Source organism: Solanum stenotomum, chromosome 5, assembly GCF_019186545.1.
Source record: "Solanum stenotomum isolate F172 chromosome 5, ASM1918654v1, whole genome shotgun sequence".
In the NCBI taxonomy this organism is placed as follows: domain Eukaryota; kingdom Viridiplantae; phylum Streptophyta; class Magnoliopsida; order Solanales; family Solanaceae; genus Solanum; species Solanum stenotomum.
Genome location: NC_064286.1, coordinates 46,259,985 through 46,276,475, shown reverse-complemented (window position 1 = coordinate 46,276,475; position 16,491 = coordinate 46,259,985). Strand labels below are relative to the sequence as shown.

General features: G+C 32.2%; 1 protein-coding gene across 1 annotated transcript; it reads right to left on the bottom strand.

Moving 5' to 3' along the window:
- Positions 1-7,858: 7,858 nt before the first annotated feature.
- LOC125864493 (uncharacterized) lies at positions 7,859-10,789 on the bottom strand. Its single transcript, XM_049544518.1, has 4 exons — positions 10,012-10,789; positions 9,363-9,910; positions 8,337-8,947; positions 7,859-8,194 (listed from the first exon to the last, which is right to left on the bottom strand). Exons 1-4 carry the CDS (start codon positions 10,785-10,787, stop codon positions 7,859-7,861), a joined length of 2,271 nt encoding a protein of 756 aa, XP_049400475.1. The 5' UTR covers positions 10,788-10,789.
- Positions 10,790-16,491: the final 5,702 nt, after the last annotated feature.

Genomic DNA, 16,491 nt, shown 5'->3' with positions numbered 1-16,491 from the left:
TGTATAATATAATTTGTATAATTGTTTACACTTAAGATGTTTGTAATTGTATAAGTTAGTTATTTCAAGTTTATACAAAAATAACTGAATTATACAAATGTACCTGCGAATTATACAAATCCGCGAATTATACAAATGAGACCGCTTAAACAATATTTACAACCCATAAATATGCAAACTATAGATATGGAGCATAATTAAGTTTATTATAGTGGCTATTGCGAAAGTTCCCCAATAATAAATTGACAAAATATTTTAATCCGATCTGCTATTATATATGGAAGGTTTTTCTTCCATAGTAGAGGAGTCCGAACCTAAATAATTTATAAAGGACTAATTAATGGGTAAAAAATAATTTGCATTAATTATCAATATAAGCGTAGAATTTGTTTCACTATATGGATTCTCTGTAACGGACCCATTATAGCACATGAATTTTATGCGCTATACATATATATATATATATATATATAGACTCCCCCCTCCCCACAGCCGCTACACTATATATTCAACCCATTTATTAATTTGCTACCCTATATATTTATGTTTGCTATGGAGCATCAAATAGTATAATTCGTTGGTTCCTCTTTAGATTTGTATAATTTCGCTGACACACCATTTGTTATAAATTGTTGTCGGCCTCTCGTTTGTATAAATCATTGGCAGCCTCTTAAGATCAATTTTATGTGTTTGTATATCTGCATAAAATTTGAATTTGTATACAACTGAATCGAAATAAAATGTTTGTATATCAAATCTCTCTCTCTCGCTTTATACAAATATAAATTATACATTGTATTTTATATAATTTGTGTTTGTATAAAGCGAGAAAGAGAAAAAGACAAAAGAGAACTGGGCAGGAGAATATTTGTATTGTATAATTATAAGTGTATAGGACGAAGATATATGTATTCGCATGTGTATATACAATTTTCTCTCACTTTATACAAACAGAAACACAATTTATACATTTCTCTTTGTATAAAGCGAGAGAGGCGAGGGAGAGACTAGCGAGCGAGAGAGGGAGAGTGGCGAGCGAGAATTTCAGGGACAGAGGCGGCTGACAACAGTTTGCTATGAGGCACAATTAAATCAAACTGTGGTTATAACATTTAATTTGAATTAATAATTTGTCATTATATATAATTTTCCCTATATTTAACCCATTTATTAATTTAATAAAAAGGTCCTCCTACACTAAATATTCAACCCATAATTTAATTAACACCCCCCCCCCCCCTCAACTCTACATTATATATTTAAAACTCATTTAATTTAAGCAGTTCAGATTTGTCAATTTAGTGGTTAATTAAAACGGATGGCTTTTTATTTCTTAAAAAATTGGCGTTAAATTTTTTTCACCAATATTTATCATAAATAGTAAATATCTCTTGAATGTAATTAATTTAGTGACTTTGTAGTTGTAATGACGAGTGAATTTCTGTTTCAAAACTACAAAAAAAATAAAAAAAATTATTAGTTAATTATTGGGAAAATGTACAAGTACCCCCTAGACTATGACTGAAATTTCAGAGACATACCTTAACTAAACTAAGGTCCTATTACCCCCCCTAACCCATTTTTTAAAAATTTTGTGCACCTTTTTGGCTTACGTGACATCCAAATATCTCTCACGCGCCTCAATTGCGTGGAATCACGGAGTGTGCGACAAAAATTGTATAAAATTACAAAAAAATAAATTCAAGAGGTTAATAAGACCTTAGTTTAGTTAAAGTGTGTCTCTGAGATTTCGATCATAATCTAGGGGGTACTTGTGCCTTATCCCTTAATTATTATCATTAATAGAGTGATCGTCTAACAAATCAACTCTTGCATAAGAAAACTGAGGAGAATATTGATAGATCCGCAAGTTAAGGTTTTACTATCGATTTATTTACTATTACTGATAGCATAAGATTATTCCAAATATTTTCTTATAAAAATTATACATGAGTCCGGAGTCAAAAGGGCAAATTTTTCCTAAAAAACACATAAACGGTATATCAATTTTTAAAAAAATCAAAACAGTAAAATCGCTACCTAGAGAGCGCTATCTTTTAACGCCGTGCATGCCGTCAAAAACTTCATTCAAAATCTCTATTGGAGCAGCGATTTTGTCAAAAAAAAAAATTAGAATTAATATCACTGCCTCAGCAGCGTTTTTCTAATTTTTTTTTTTTGTAAATTATCCATTTTTTTTAAACATTAAGGAAAATTGGCAATTTTTAAACATCAAGGAAAATTGCTGCCAAAGAAGAGAATTTTAAAAAAATAAAATTAGAAAATTGCTGCCATTGCAGCAAATTCAGTTTTTAAATTAAAATGGCTACAAATTTTATTTTATTTTAAAGAAAACGTTGGATAGCGATTTTAGAGTTTTTTTTCAAAGAAAAAAACGCCGCTGAAGCAGCGATTTAAGATTAAACTTTTTTTTTTAGGATAACGCCACTAAGGCAGTGATTTTACAAAAAAAAAAAAAAATTGGCCAAAATCAATGCTGGAGCAGTGATTTTAAATAAAGGTTTTAACGGCGTGACGGCATTAAAATATATCGCTCCTTCAGTAGCGATTTTGCCATTTTGATTTTTTTTTTTTTGATATACCGTTTATGTTTTTTTGAAGAAAAAACTTGCCCTTTTGAATTCGGACTCAATTATACATAACCAAATAAAACTTTATCATTGAACTTGTGAAAAATTAATTGATATTTGTGGCCAAACGCCTATAATGTCAGGTTGGCTAAATTTCACATACCGACATACGAGTAATAAATTGAGAAGAAATATATTTTGCGCAATTTCAATCATACACTCTTGAGTCGAGGGTTTATGGGTAAGTACCTCTTTATTTATGAATAGAGGTGCTTATGATTGAATAAAGATCAATTCGAATTGAAAAAATCGAATCAAATCAATTTTATTTGAATTTGATTTTATATTTTTCAAAACCTATAATATTTAGTTTGAAATTGTGTGTTTGGCCAAATTTTCAAAATTTATTTATTTTCAAAAGTATTTTTTCATAAAAACAACAACTTTTCAATAGTAGGAAGTTCAATTTCTTTTGTTTTTCAGTTTTCACTTAATAGTTAAGAGGTATAGTTGATCACAGTGTTTTAAAAGACTCTTCTGGAACTCGTCTCGGCTCGCCCTGTGGCGGGGCTCTAACAAAACGCCTTTAGACTTAAGTGTGGGGTTTAGTTCTGTAAGACTTACACCCTAAGCGTTCGATTGTACGCCCTAAGCATGTCCAACGCCCAACGCTCGGGGCTCGCCTAATAGATCTTACACAAATTATGTGTTAAAATTTTTAATTAACATTTTTGACCCTCATAATTCTTGAATAAATGAATGATACATAATAATTTTTAATCTATAGAGATAAGAAGATAATTGAGAGTAACTCAAATAACAAGTTGTAGTATCACATCTTTACTATTTGGTAACATTGTGAAAGTGATTATATATTACGTAACATTTCTTTTAAAAACACCTAGCTAAATTTTACTTTTTCACTTATCATTGGTCTTCATGGTTTTGTCATATGCCTCAAAATTATCATATTTTATTTAGCTATTTGAAAATAATTTTATTTTTATTCATGATGGAGTGATAGTTTACTATAATACTAGTAAATTTTATTGATTGTAAATTGTATAGTATGACAAAAAAAATATTTTTACAAATAATGGTTATTTTATTATTAGAAAGTTAAGATATTAGATTATTTATATTTGTATAGTCATGTTAGAAGTTTTATTTTCTATGAGTTTCCTTAATCATGTTTGTAATTATTTCAAATTTTTGATGTACTTTTATAATTTTGTGTTATTAAATTATTATACTATATTGTAAATTAAAAATTTAAAGATCAATAAAGCTTACGCCCCACATCTCGAAGCGTAGCTTATACTAAGTAAAACGCCCCGCCTTTTAAAACATTGGCCGATCATTTTGCTGAATCTGAGTGTCTAATTGAGGTTGCTGATTTATCCAATATGTTGATCATTAAGATGGACAATTTTTTTTTTTTGTTGTGAACATGGATAGTCTACATAATAAATTTGGACCAGTTATCTAGACAGAGGCTGGCCAAGTTTTTGGGCCTGAGCCTAAACCACAAAGAGATCCAAGAAGTAGACAATCCAACAAAATTTGCTCGAGATTCAGGTTGAGTAGGACTAGGGATGCACGTATCTCTGTGTCTTTAGCAATCATGCATATTGTTGAGTAAAAAATTTAATTTATTTATTTTCACTCTAAATGCATGTTCGAACAAGTTTCATTATAAAATTTGAAAAAATAAACAATTTTTATTTTCAAAGTAAAAAATGATAGATATTGATAATACATAGATAAAGTTACATTTTTTAGTACTAGATCTATTCTCCCTATTAATACTTAAACATGTATTACAGTAATGTTGATATTAGATATGCTTTTTTAAGTGCTAAAAAAATTCTTAAAAGAGTTGAGTAATTCAATTGTGAGCCTTAATTAGAACTGTTTGAAAGAGACTTTCCTTGCTTTTGAGAAGACATAATCCATAAACATGACCCTTAACTTAACTTCAACAGATAACTATGCCCTCCAACTTTGACTGTGCACAAGTAGACACTTGGGGGCAGTGGCGGACCCAGGATTTTCGTTCAGGGGGTTCGAAAACTAAAAGTATAAACGTGTAAATAAGCCTTTAGAAATGGGAACCTTGAATTTTGTTGGGTTTAAAACCACACTTTTAGCACGTTTTTTAAAGTAAAAAAAACACTTAAAAAAATGAAAAATTGAACTGAAACTAAAAAAAAAAAAACTAAAAAAAGCTGAAACTGAAAAAGAAAAAAATAAAACACTTTCACTGAAATTCGAACTAGTGACGCACAACTTAATTTCTGGGGGCCTTGCCACTACGCCATCAACTTCTCTTTGCTATTTAGGGGGTTCAAAATGTATATATCTATAGAATTACAAAAAATTTACTTTATATACACAATGTAATGTTTTGCCGAGGGGGTTTGGGTGAACCCTTGGAGACCACATGGGTCCGCCCCTACTTGGGGTCATTTGGTGTGATGGATAAGATGAATTAAGGAAAAATGCATAAATTCACCCCTGAACTTATTTCGAAAAGTCAGTTACACGCTTAAACTATCATGGTGATCTCTTACACACTTATTCTTGTTAAAAGTGTAATTAATACCACCTTCTAATGTACAAAACCAGTCACACATACTAGCGTTGTGTGCACGCGCCTGCCAGATCTATGCAAGCATACACGTGTAATTTTTTTTAATTTTTTTACTTTTTTCCCAACCAATTTTGCCTCTATCTTCTCTCTCCTTTTTTTTTTTCACTTTTTTCACAACCATTTTTACCTCTATCTTCTTTCTCCTTTTTTTTTTTTCACTTTTTTCACAGCCATTTTTACCTCTATCTTCTCTCTTCTTCCTCACTTGAATGACACCATTTTTTTCTTTATTTTTTTCTCTTCTTCCTCACCTGAATGACTCCATTTTCAATTATTTCTTCTGATTATAACATATACAATACAAACTATTGTGACAGACAAGTTAATCGACGGAGTAGCAACGATTTGGAATGTTCCTGAAGGAGTGGGGACATGGATATCAAATTAAATCAAAGTTATTACCCAATACGATTTCATCCCGCTTGTCATCATCACTGACATGAATTTTAAACCCAAAACTTATCTTTCTTAGCTTCTTAGCCCTATTTAAACACCGTCCTTTCTTCTGGGTTTTCAAATATGAGTCAAATGAACCTTAACTGGTAATGTTTTGTTTTGAATTTTTTTTTTAGTTATTAGTGTTTTGATGGTAATGAGTTGTGAAACTTGAAATAAATATTTTAGTTTGATACCGATCAATTTTATATTGTCGAGCCAATTTTGATTTTGCTATGTATAAATCGTCATTGAACCCAAACCCCTGCTCTATCAAATCTGCAGTGCTGTGTACAATTGATAATTTTGATATATGGGGGTGGGGAACAATTAACTTTTCTAGGTATTAATGGTTTGGGGATTTAGGGGTTAGACACTTCAATGTTCTTTTGATGTTACTGGGTTGTAAAATATAGATTAGCAAATTACTTTTCTTGGTGAATCGGTGGAAATTAGTGGAGAATTCTCAAGTAATGATGAAATTGAGTGAGAAATTGTAGAGTTGTGACAAGAAAAAATAAAGAAGAACTCTAAAGGAGAATAAGAAAAGATGAGCACGAAGAAGGAGAATAGAGGGGGGTGGGGGTCAAAAATTTATTTATTTTTACTTTATTTTCGACTCTAACGCGCCTATTTTATTTTTTAATTTAATTAAATTTCCACGTCAGTTCTGAGGTGGTATTAGTTACAGTTTTAACAAGAATAAGTGTGTAATAGGTCGTCATGATAGTTTAAGCGTGTAACTGACTTTTCGGGACAAGTTGAAGGGTGAATTTATGCCTTTAATTCATTGTTTGGTTGCAAAGGTAGGGATAACTTATCCCAGGATTAACAATTAGTCCTGGGATAAATTATCCCTCGCTGGGGGTGGCATAGTAATCCCAGGATAAGTTATCATGGAATAAAGTGTATAAATTAACAAAAATACCCCCTTAAACTCTCTTTTATACACCACTTTTACATTCACACATATTATCATGATTTTTAACAACATTTATAATAACATTCACAATCTTAATTATTCGTTGTTTTTATGATAAATATATTTTTCTATTAAAAATTTACATTTTATAAATATAATTTTTATTTATGAATATATTATAAGTTGAATTTATTTGTGTAATTATTATGTTTATTTATATTTTGATTTCTCTTAAAATATTCACTCCACTATTAAATTAGATATTTTTCATTAAATAGTTTATTACTCACTTAAAAATTATATTTTACTTTAATAAACTTAAAATGAAAGTTTTATTTTTAAGCTAAATAAGATGAAAGTTTTATTTTTAAACTAAATAAGATGAAAGTTTTATTTTTAAGCTAAATAAGATGAAAATCTTATTTTTAAGCTATATAAGATGAACATTTTATTTTTAAGCTAAATAAGATGAAAGTTTAATTTTTAAGTTGAATAAGATGAACGTTTAAATTAAAAAACATACGGCACAATCATGGAAATGCACATACAAAAATATTTAAGCTAAATAAGATGAAAATTTTATTTTTAAGAATGAATAATTAAAGCTTGCAAAGAAAATGTAAAAAAAAAAAAACTAAATAAGGTGAGGGTATTTTTGTAAACAAACAACTTATTCTCAAAATTATACAATGAATATTAGTTTGAATTTGACAAACCAAACAAGCAATAAAAACTAATCCCAACATAACTAGTATTCAAACCAAACAACCCCTTAAACTTGTATAAAATTGAACAAGTAGACACACGTGTCCTACGTGGCAATATACACGTAGGACGCCATGTAGGACGCAAAATTGCCATGTAGGGGTGCCATGCAGGATGAATGTGTCAATTTGTTCAATTTTATACAAGTTTAGGTGCCTACTTGTGCATACCTAAAATTAAAGGTCATAGTTGTCAACTAACGCCAAGTTATTGAGAATAGTCTTGTCAGCTACAAGTACATTATATTATTATTTCATATCAAACCAAGAATGCCCTGATATGCAAAAAAAAATAAAATACACTAATCATTAAGCTCCATAGACAATTCATTGTAATTCATGAACAATGACAATGATTGAATTAAAAGAAAAGGAGAGAAAAACTAACAAATGTGTCAAGTTTTCCTCGATAAATTACTGTACGTCTTTGGTTGTAAGTGATTGTAACCCTATGTGTGTCCGCATGAAGTTTTCACCTCTTAGGTCGCGATGACTAGATTCTCAACCTTTTTGGCCTCCCCGGTCTAATCTTCCCCGTAGGTGGTAGAACTACTTCTTCTAAGACCTCTCTAGGAATGTCCCAAGTGCTTTCATTGGGAACTGGATACGTACATATGTCATACGTTTTCAGCAAGTGATCCTTGTTGTAGTAAACCGAGCAGTATTGATATGCATCCATGCTTTTGAACGTTATAACTGCCAGAGCGTGTGGGCACGGCATTTCATCTATTTGAAACCTTATGCAAGTGCAACTTCTCTCTCTCAGGTTCACCACAAATTGTTTTTCATCGTCAACAACACTGTATACGTAATCAGAGGAAGGCTTCACCTACATTTTGGAAAAAGATGCTCAGTAATACACTACATATATACATTGTATACAATACATATACACTATTTATCATACTTTTATGAAGTATTTCAATTTTTCATTTTTTGGCATGAAAAAAAACATGGTAATGGCATCTTACCGTCATCCTCTGAGATGTAGTGTAATTTTCCTTCATGATTTCTTCATACTTTTTGCCCAGCTCTGTGGATGTCTCTACTGCATTTATCTTGTTCGCATAGTGCCAATCTTGAACCAACTTCGTCATGTATTCCAGCAAATGCAGTATTGGTAAATCTCTTGCATGATTGTTCACTGTATTCATCGACTCCACAATGTTTGAAGTCATAATCGTGGTCCCGTTGACTTTGGAATGCACTCTAGACCATCTATGATATCCAACATCTAACAAGCATTCTCCGACCCTCTTATCAATATTATTTATCGCAACCATATGGCGCTCAAATTCTTCAATCGTATATGCTCTGGCTGATGCGAAGAACAGTTCCTTGACAGGTGTATGAATTTTTGTGTACCTCGTCTTTATGTTGTTCCACAAATGGAACATACATATACAGTGAAGCACTTCTGGATACACAATCGAGGTCGCTTTTGAGATGCTTTCATGCATGTCCGATACTATGCACATCCCTTCCCTAGCACCATAAGCGTCCCTGAACCTTTCGAAGAACCACTTCCAAGATGCATCATTCTCCGAATCAACCACGCTGTATGCGAGCAAAAATATTCTACCTGTTTAAGTCAATCAAAATACTTGTATAAACATATATTAGAGTAAATCAACAGTGTCAAATACACAACAGGTATAATATTGCAACGATGATGTTAAATAGCAGGCACACAATCCATTTTTTGAATTAAAATATTTTTATTACATATGTACAATTTATTTAGAATGGAAACAACATCTGGAAGAAATGCAAGGTAAGACTGCATGCGATAGACCCTAGTGGTTGGGCCCTTCTCCGGACCCTGCACATAGCGAGAGCTTTAGTGCACCGGCTGCCCTTCTTTTTTTTTTTTACAGATAATATACACTGCATATGTATTGATTATATAACACACGTATACCCTAGGTATTTTTCGAATATAACAAATGTGCAACTTCAATGATTTATAAATGTTTTCATTTGTTATTTTAACTCACCCGCTGCATCTTGTGTGTAAGCCATGATTAAAGTCCCCCTGTGTGCTGATTCTAGCAAGCTCGCATTAACTATCACAATAGGCTTGCAATATTTCCATCCTTTAATTGACGCATCCAACGATACAAAAACATACATAAAGGAGCCACCTTCTGATTTTTGTAGTCTCACTATGGATCCAGGGTTTGTATGCATCAACATGTACAGGTAGCTCGGCAGCTTCCCATATGATTCAATTTTGTTCCCTCTCAACAGTTTAAGAGCCTTTTGCTTCGATCTCCAAGCCCTCATATAGGTCAAATCCACACCGTAATCTTTTTTCATGTCACGTATTATATCTGCTGGAGAATATACAGATTCCGAGTCAGCATACTTGTTCCTAATCATACCTCCAATGATCCCCGCAGAAGAGAGACGTGAATGTAATCTTTCCTCTATCGAGCACGTGTGAACATCATTGAACATTCTTATTTTAAAAAGCTTTGACTTGTGCAGGCTTGAAGACTTAAAACACCAGGAACAATTTTCTTCCGGGCATAAAAGACAATAACTGTTGGTAATATATATACATATACACTATCAATATTCAATTTAAAATCATCAAATGCACTCGAGATAAAATATATACAATATATATATATCATGCAATACCTGGTGCTACTCGACCTTTCGACTCTAAACTGAAAGTTATTTCGGATAGCATAATGCCTCATAACATTGACGATGGTCTCTTTGTCTAGGTACAATTGACCCTCTTCAACATCTTGATGCCGTGGATTGTCTATTAATACTATACCTCTATCATCATCTTGTATACCATTCCAATCCTCCCCATGAACAGAACTTATTGGCTCAACAATATCTACGTTGTTTATAATACCTTCCTCATCACCTCGTACGCCATTAGAATCCTCCCCATGAACAGAATTCATCATTTCAACGGTATCTTGGTTGTTCATTATACCTTTATCATCACCCTGTATACCATCACAATCCTTTCCACGAACAGGACTTATCATCTCAACGGCATCAGGCAAGTATATATCAGGTCTATTTTCACTCTGTATACCATCAGATGAAACAGTAGCAGGGTTCACATTTGAGCAACTTCCAGCAGTACACTTATCCTTAAACGTTACGCAAAGCGGATACATTGTGAATTCTGCATTCATCCTTTTCAGTTCAATATACACTCTAACACTCATATCACTGTGTACCGTCATAGGTGGATATCCATCCTTCACTATGTACTTAATATCTATCAAATTGGTATCCAAATCCTTCTCAAGCTGATTCGCTATAACGGAAACTAATTCTTCAAAATTGCATCCAGAACTAACCAAAACACCATTAACAGAAAAATTCACAAAACTATTATCACTTTCCCATACTCCATTGTGCTTTATAAAAATAGGTACATTTTCCATGGTTTCTGAAAAAAAAAAAAAAAAAAACTCACATTATAATCACAATCGAATATTGTAACAAATGCAATACAATATGACGATTGGCGAGAATATTATAGATCGAGTCGTTCGAAATCCTAAAGTTGAAACCCTAAGTCAAAAAAAATTCTATCATATCAAATTTGTTACATTATAATACGATTTAACGCATGAAATTACCTGGAGTGGATTAATCGAATACCCAAAATTCTAACTTAGAGAGATTTTACTGCAGAAATGTTTGACGAAAACTGAATTTGATCAGAGAGAATTGGAGTTTAGGGATCATTTGAGAGAATTGGATCTTTGGCCGCATTATGATGAATGTGTTTTGAGAGGTGAAAGGGTTTTTTTTTTTTTTTTTTTTATATTTATTTATTGAGATTCTGGAATAATTGTGGGATTCTGTTCGATTTTGGATATTTGGTGGGTCACGTGTGCAGATCCCACTTTCATTTTCTTCTTCTTTTGGCCTTTTTTTGCTTGTTTTTTGGTCCCTTTCTTATAAGGGTATTTTAAGATTAAAAAATTGATGGTAAAAGGAGGGTATTTTTGGATTAAAGAATTGATGGTAAGGTAGGATATTTTTGGAAAAAAATTCTAAATGCGAAATGATTTGAGAGACTCTTGTATTTGACACTGTTTGTAAGTTGAATTCTTATATTTATAATTTTGTCAACTCAACCCTTAAACTAACCGAAACACGATATTTTAAATCCTTTTCTCATCTGATAAGTATGAGTGTAGTACACTTGTTTTACACATGAAATTTCATGTCATTTTTTAATAACATATCATAATTATTAACTTTTTTTCAAAGACACATCAAAAATTAAATATTTAAAAATAAATAATATCAAAAAAATACAATTTTCTCTCTCAGTGTAATCATGTCTCTCATTCCCCACTTCACCTTCTTCTTTCCCACCCCCACCCCTCTCCCAAAAATGAAAAAATCACCTTTGGCTTTCACTTCTTTAATTTGCACCAAAAATCTTTTTCAATCACAAAAACTTATGAGACCCTGCAATGTAATAAATTGTAATTAATCATTGGTATGCTTTAAAGGGGGGTTTTTATTTATTTTGATTTGGTAAAGAGAGATATCAAGAAAACTTCAAGTTTAAAATTCAAGCAATAGATTTTCAAAAATTAAGATTATAAAAAGCGAAAAAGCTCAAAAATGTCTTTAACTTATCAGAAAAGGTTCAAAATTGCCCTCTTTCCACCTATTGATTTAAAAATAACCTCAACATTTTTTTAGACTCAAAAATACCCTTTAGTTAATAGAAATCTGACGTGAAATTTAACTACACAAGTGGCAAAGTTTCATTGGTCCAGCTATTTTTTTTATCAAATAAAATAAACCCCACCCAACCCAAACCCGTTTCACTATCAATTTGAATGTTTTTTTTTTTCTGTTTTTCTTCCTCTTCTTTCTTTCTTTAAGAACAATAACTTCCAATTCAAAACTAGCCGAATAAACCCAATGTGTTTGTAAAGTTTTGTTATTTAAAAAATCAGACATACGGATTAAACAAGAGATGAAAGCAAGCAATTAAAATATTTTCATATGATGCTTTATAAACCATATGTATGAAGTTTGAACTAATTCTAAATTTAGAAAAAATTCTAGCTTTAATCCTTTTCAAAAGTGATAGTCAGAAAAGATGAGAAAAAGAAAAGTTTAAATCTCCATGTGACAAAAACAAGCAATTAACAGTAGGTATAAAATTAAAGATACGAAAATTGGGTTAGATTTATCAAAAATGGTTCGAGTGTAAGGTTTATTTATTTGATAACAAAAAGTTATGTGGGCCACTTATTTAGTTAGATTCCACATCAGATTTCTATTAACTAAAGGGTATTTTTGAGTCTAAAAAAATCTTAAGGATATTTTTAAACCAATAGGTGGAAGGAAGACATTTTTGAACCTTTTCTAATAGGTTATGGACATTTTTGGGCCTTTTCCCTTATAAAAATGGCAAATGAGTATATGTTCTAGCAAAAACTTTGTTAATTTTTTTCTTATGATGGTAATGATGAGGTGTCCATCAAAAAAGGAAGAACAAAGTAGCATAGAGTGAGGTATGAAACAGAAGAGGGAGTGATGAATGAGGACGAAGAAGAAAGGTAGGGGTAGGGGTGGGGGCAGGGCTGTGTTAGGGCTGAAGAATAAGAATAAGGGGTAGAGTGGGGGTGGGTTGGGCGGGGTAAGGGTTGAAGAAGATGAAGAATTTGAGATTTTTATTATTGTAAATTTATTATAATTTTTTTTAAAAATAAAATATTGCATTTACATGCTTTAAAACGCGTGTAGTCATGCACTTTTCCAACTTAGCCATTTTAATGCCACATAAGGTCGGTCAATGATCAGAGGGGTTTAAAATATTGAGTTTTGGTGAGTTAAAAGGTTTAGTTGACAAAGTCATAAGTATAAGGGTCCAAACGGTGCCAAGTACAAGAGCCTCTCAGGTCATTCCGCCAATTATAAATGGATGACATTTTTATTCATTCTATGTAGTTTAAGGACATTTTTTATTCTTTTCGAATATATTTACTAGTCAAGTAGACAGTTTGCTAGTAACTCAAGTAGACATTTTGCCACTAGTTTTTGGCAAGTCTTACAACAATTGTTTTTTCTACAAATAGAAAATCAATTTAGTTTATTTGTATATTGGTTTGAAGAGAATATTGCCTCTATCCCTTAGTTTTTTGCCAAACTGTAATTTTCATTCAACCAAATAGCATATATACACCTCTAGTTCATTTTAGACTCTAGAACTAGTCCTTAAGAGATCAACTAACTATTTATATGTTATATTTACAACAATTTTTTATCTAGACATGGTAAACATTCAAATGATCAAGAATTGGCTTCCACTTCAAATTTAACTGTCCTTTGTTGTGCAGTTGGAGACAAATTTCCTTTAACAACTTGGCAGCAAGTGTGCACTGTTGTGAGAATCATCTTCATGAATTCCGTTAATTCCATATATGGTAGATACTTGTTGCGTACATTCAGCCCAGTATTTCTATGGCCTCTATTTAACACCCATTGTAGTTCATCCTCCCAACTTCCTATCTGTCTAGGCCCTTTTATCCATCTGAAGAGTGAATCCCATATGTTGGTGGATCGGAGTATTCACACTCGAAAAAAAGATGGTAGAATAGTTCCGTCGAGCCTGTATTACATAATATATACCCAGCAGAAACAATTATACCTCATTTGCTTAGTCTATCAATTGTGGCAAGTCTTTGGTGAACTAGTGCTTTTGCAACATGCCTTTCCCAGTGTGAGAAACTTTCAGGGAACTTTAGGGAATTGTGGTAGGAATGACTTGTACATTCTCTTGATACTGAACACTCATTGATGTGTACACTTATGCAACTCTTCAACCATATCAAATTCATAAGCCACTTTCGAGCTTCGAGGATCTTCCTAACAAACCAACTTGTTTAGGGATTGCTATTTCATCCAGATATGTTTTTCTTTTTTTTATGTAGAAGTTGTGAATCCAGTGAACCCAAAAATTGTCTTTCTTAGAAGCGATGGCCCATAAGAGTTTACAGATAGCTGTGTTGTTCCATAAGTGGTAGTCTATCAAGCTCAATCCTACAACAGATTTGGGCTTACACAAGGTTTTTCAAGCCACCAAAGCTCTTCTAAACGTCTCATTGCTCCCCATCCATAAGAAGGTTCGACAAATACTAGTGAATAACTAGATCACTTTCTTTGGTATAAAGAACACTTGAGCCCAGTACATTTGCATCTCAAATAGCACACTTCTGATTTAGAGTTTGATTTTTTTTTATTTCAGGTTCAATTCTTGGAGTTACACGGATGCAAGATAAGTACTTTACTTGATAGTCTTTCACTATGTTAAAATTATATTTGTGGTATTTGTTCTAATCACTCTCATCTTGGGGTACTTGAAGCTATGTAACGATTCATTCGGTCGTTTTGCATTTTGGAGCCTCTTCCTTCTAAAAGATGCTTTCTATATCCTTTAAATTGTGATTTATGAATTTTGAGGATGCGTGATACAATTTATTAAAGCACAATGATCTATGGATCTACATTCAAAATCACGTGACGACACAATAATCTTTGGATCTACATTCACGATCATGTGAAGTTTTGATAATTAATAAACTCTTTATAAGTGTCAATCCATATGCTAAAGATTGAAGAAAAAAGTATAACGAACCAAATTCTCAAAGATCTCCAAGAAGAAGTTAAAATACTAGCAACAGTATTAGAGAAATTTATTCGAGAACTTGTTCTCCTAAGCAGGGAAGGAGACTGCTAAAGATAAAAAAGTGATTTTTTTTATTTGTGCACCAAGATTCCTTGGAGAATTGCAATATGGGAGAAGCCAATTCAACAAGAAACTGAAAAGTTATACAAAAAAGGCTATCATAAACTTGCCTATGAAATTAATTTTTAAAAAGGAGATAAAGAAGCTCATAAACATCAAGAAGAAGAACCAGGGGGGCTCTAACACTACAAGAAAAATAGTCTCTAATTAGGAAGGAAAATATAGTCCCTGAAAGTTCAAATCTGGTCTCAAATGAGAAACTGAGACCAGAAAAATTTGTTCGCCACCCGTCCTAGATACTTCCGTCACTAGTGGTTAGTAAGGATGGGGTAAAAAATCTGGTTCCTGAATTGTTTTGGGACGGGAAAAACCCAGGTCGTGAACTCCATTTAGCGACTACAAATCTGATATCATATAGACCATATATATCTTGGTATTCAGGTTGTTAAACCTCTTTTGCGACCTGCCGTAACCTGGTCCATGTAAATTTTTAGAGACGAGTGTACTAGCTGGTCCTAGAATAGCGTTAGAAACCATTAACATTCTGCTCCTAGAATAGGTTTTGCGACCTTAACAAACTGGTCCTAGAGTAGTTTTAAAGATGAACAACAAGCTGGTCCTAAAATAGCTTTATAGGCTAGCATCATTTCTAGTCCTAGCTTATTTATTAGAGATGAGCAACAATTCTAGTCCTAGATTGACCTTTAAAGACGATCAATAATTGTGGTATCTAACTGACCACCATTGATCCTAGAGCCATTAATATCACAAAGAATCTAAATTCATCAACAAATATCAAATTAGTTACTACTAAAAACCTGAATACAAAAAGATGATATAGAGAGAGGGGGCAAGAAGATAGAGATAAGAGTGCGATTGATTACAATAAATTGGTTAACATCCCATCACTACAAGAAAAGCTGTCAGTTAAGACCAACATTTAGGGGCAAGTTAGTAATCTCGTATCTAAAGATATATGTATTAGAATGATATTATATTCCGGTCCTTATTTATATATTTTATTGTGAAGATACTAAATTCGATCCCTAAAGAACTTATTAATTCGTCCCAAATTCTAATTGAAGGACTTAAGCGGGAAAATATACTTCCAGCCAATTAATTTTAATACTTAAAAAGAAAAGCTTTTTTTTTCACCAAAATTTAGGCGCCAAATATTTTTAATAGAAGCCAAAAAAGGAAAAAATCTGCTCGACTTCTGAAAAGTAAAAACAAAAGAAGGAGAAGTCTTTAATTTCAGGAATTTGGTCGCAACTTGTAATAGCTTTCTCTTCAAATCAGAACTGACACTCTTCCATAGTATTTCCATCGAAACTCTGCTCTAATCTCAACACCAGCGAATTTCC

What these genes read in the sequence shown, in the direction of transcription:
- LOC125864493 (XM_049544518.1), bottom strand. Translation starts at nt 10,787, where the DNA reads ATGGAAAATGTACCTATTTTTATAAAGCACAATGGAGTATGGGAAAGT. An exon ending in TTACACACAAGATGCAGCGG is followed by an intron (nt 8,948 to 9,362) that starts GTGAGTTAAAAT and finishes TGACTTAAACAG; the next exon opens with GTAGAATATTTTTGCTCGCA. An exon ending in CTACATCTCAGAGGATGACG is followed by an intron (nt 8,195 to 8,336) that starts GTAAGATGCCAT and finishes TCCAAAATGTAG; the next exon opens with GTGAAGCCTTCCTCTGATTA.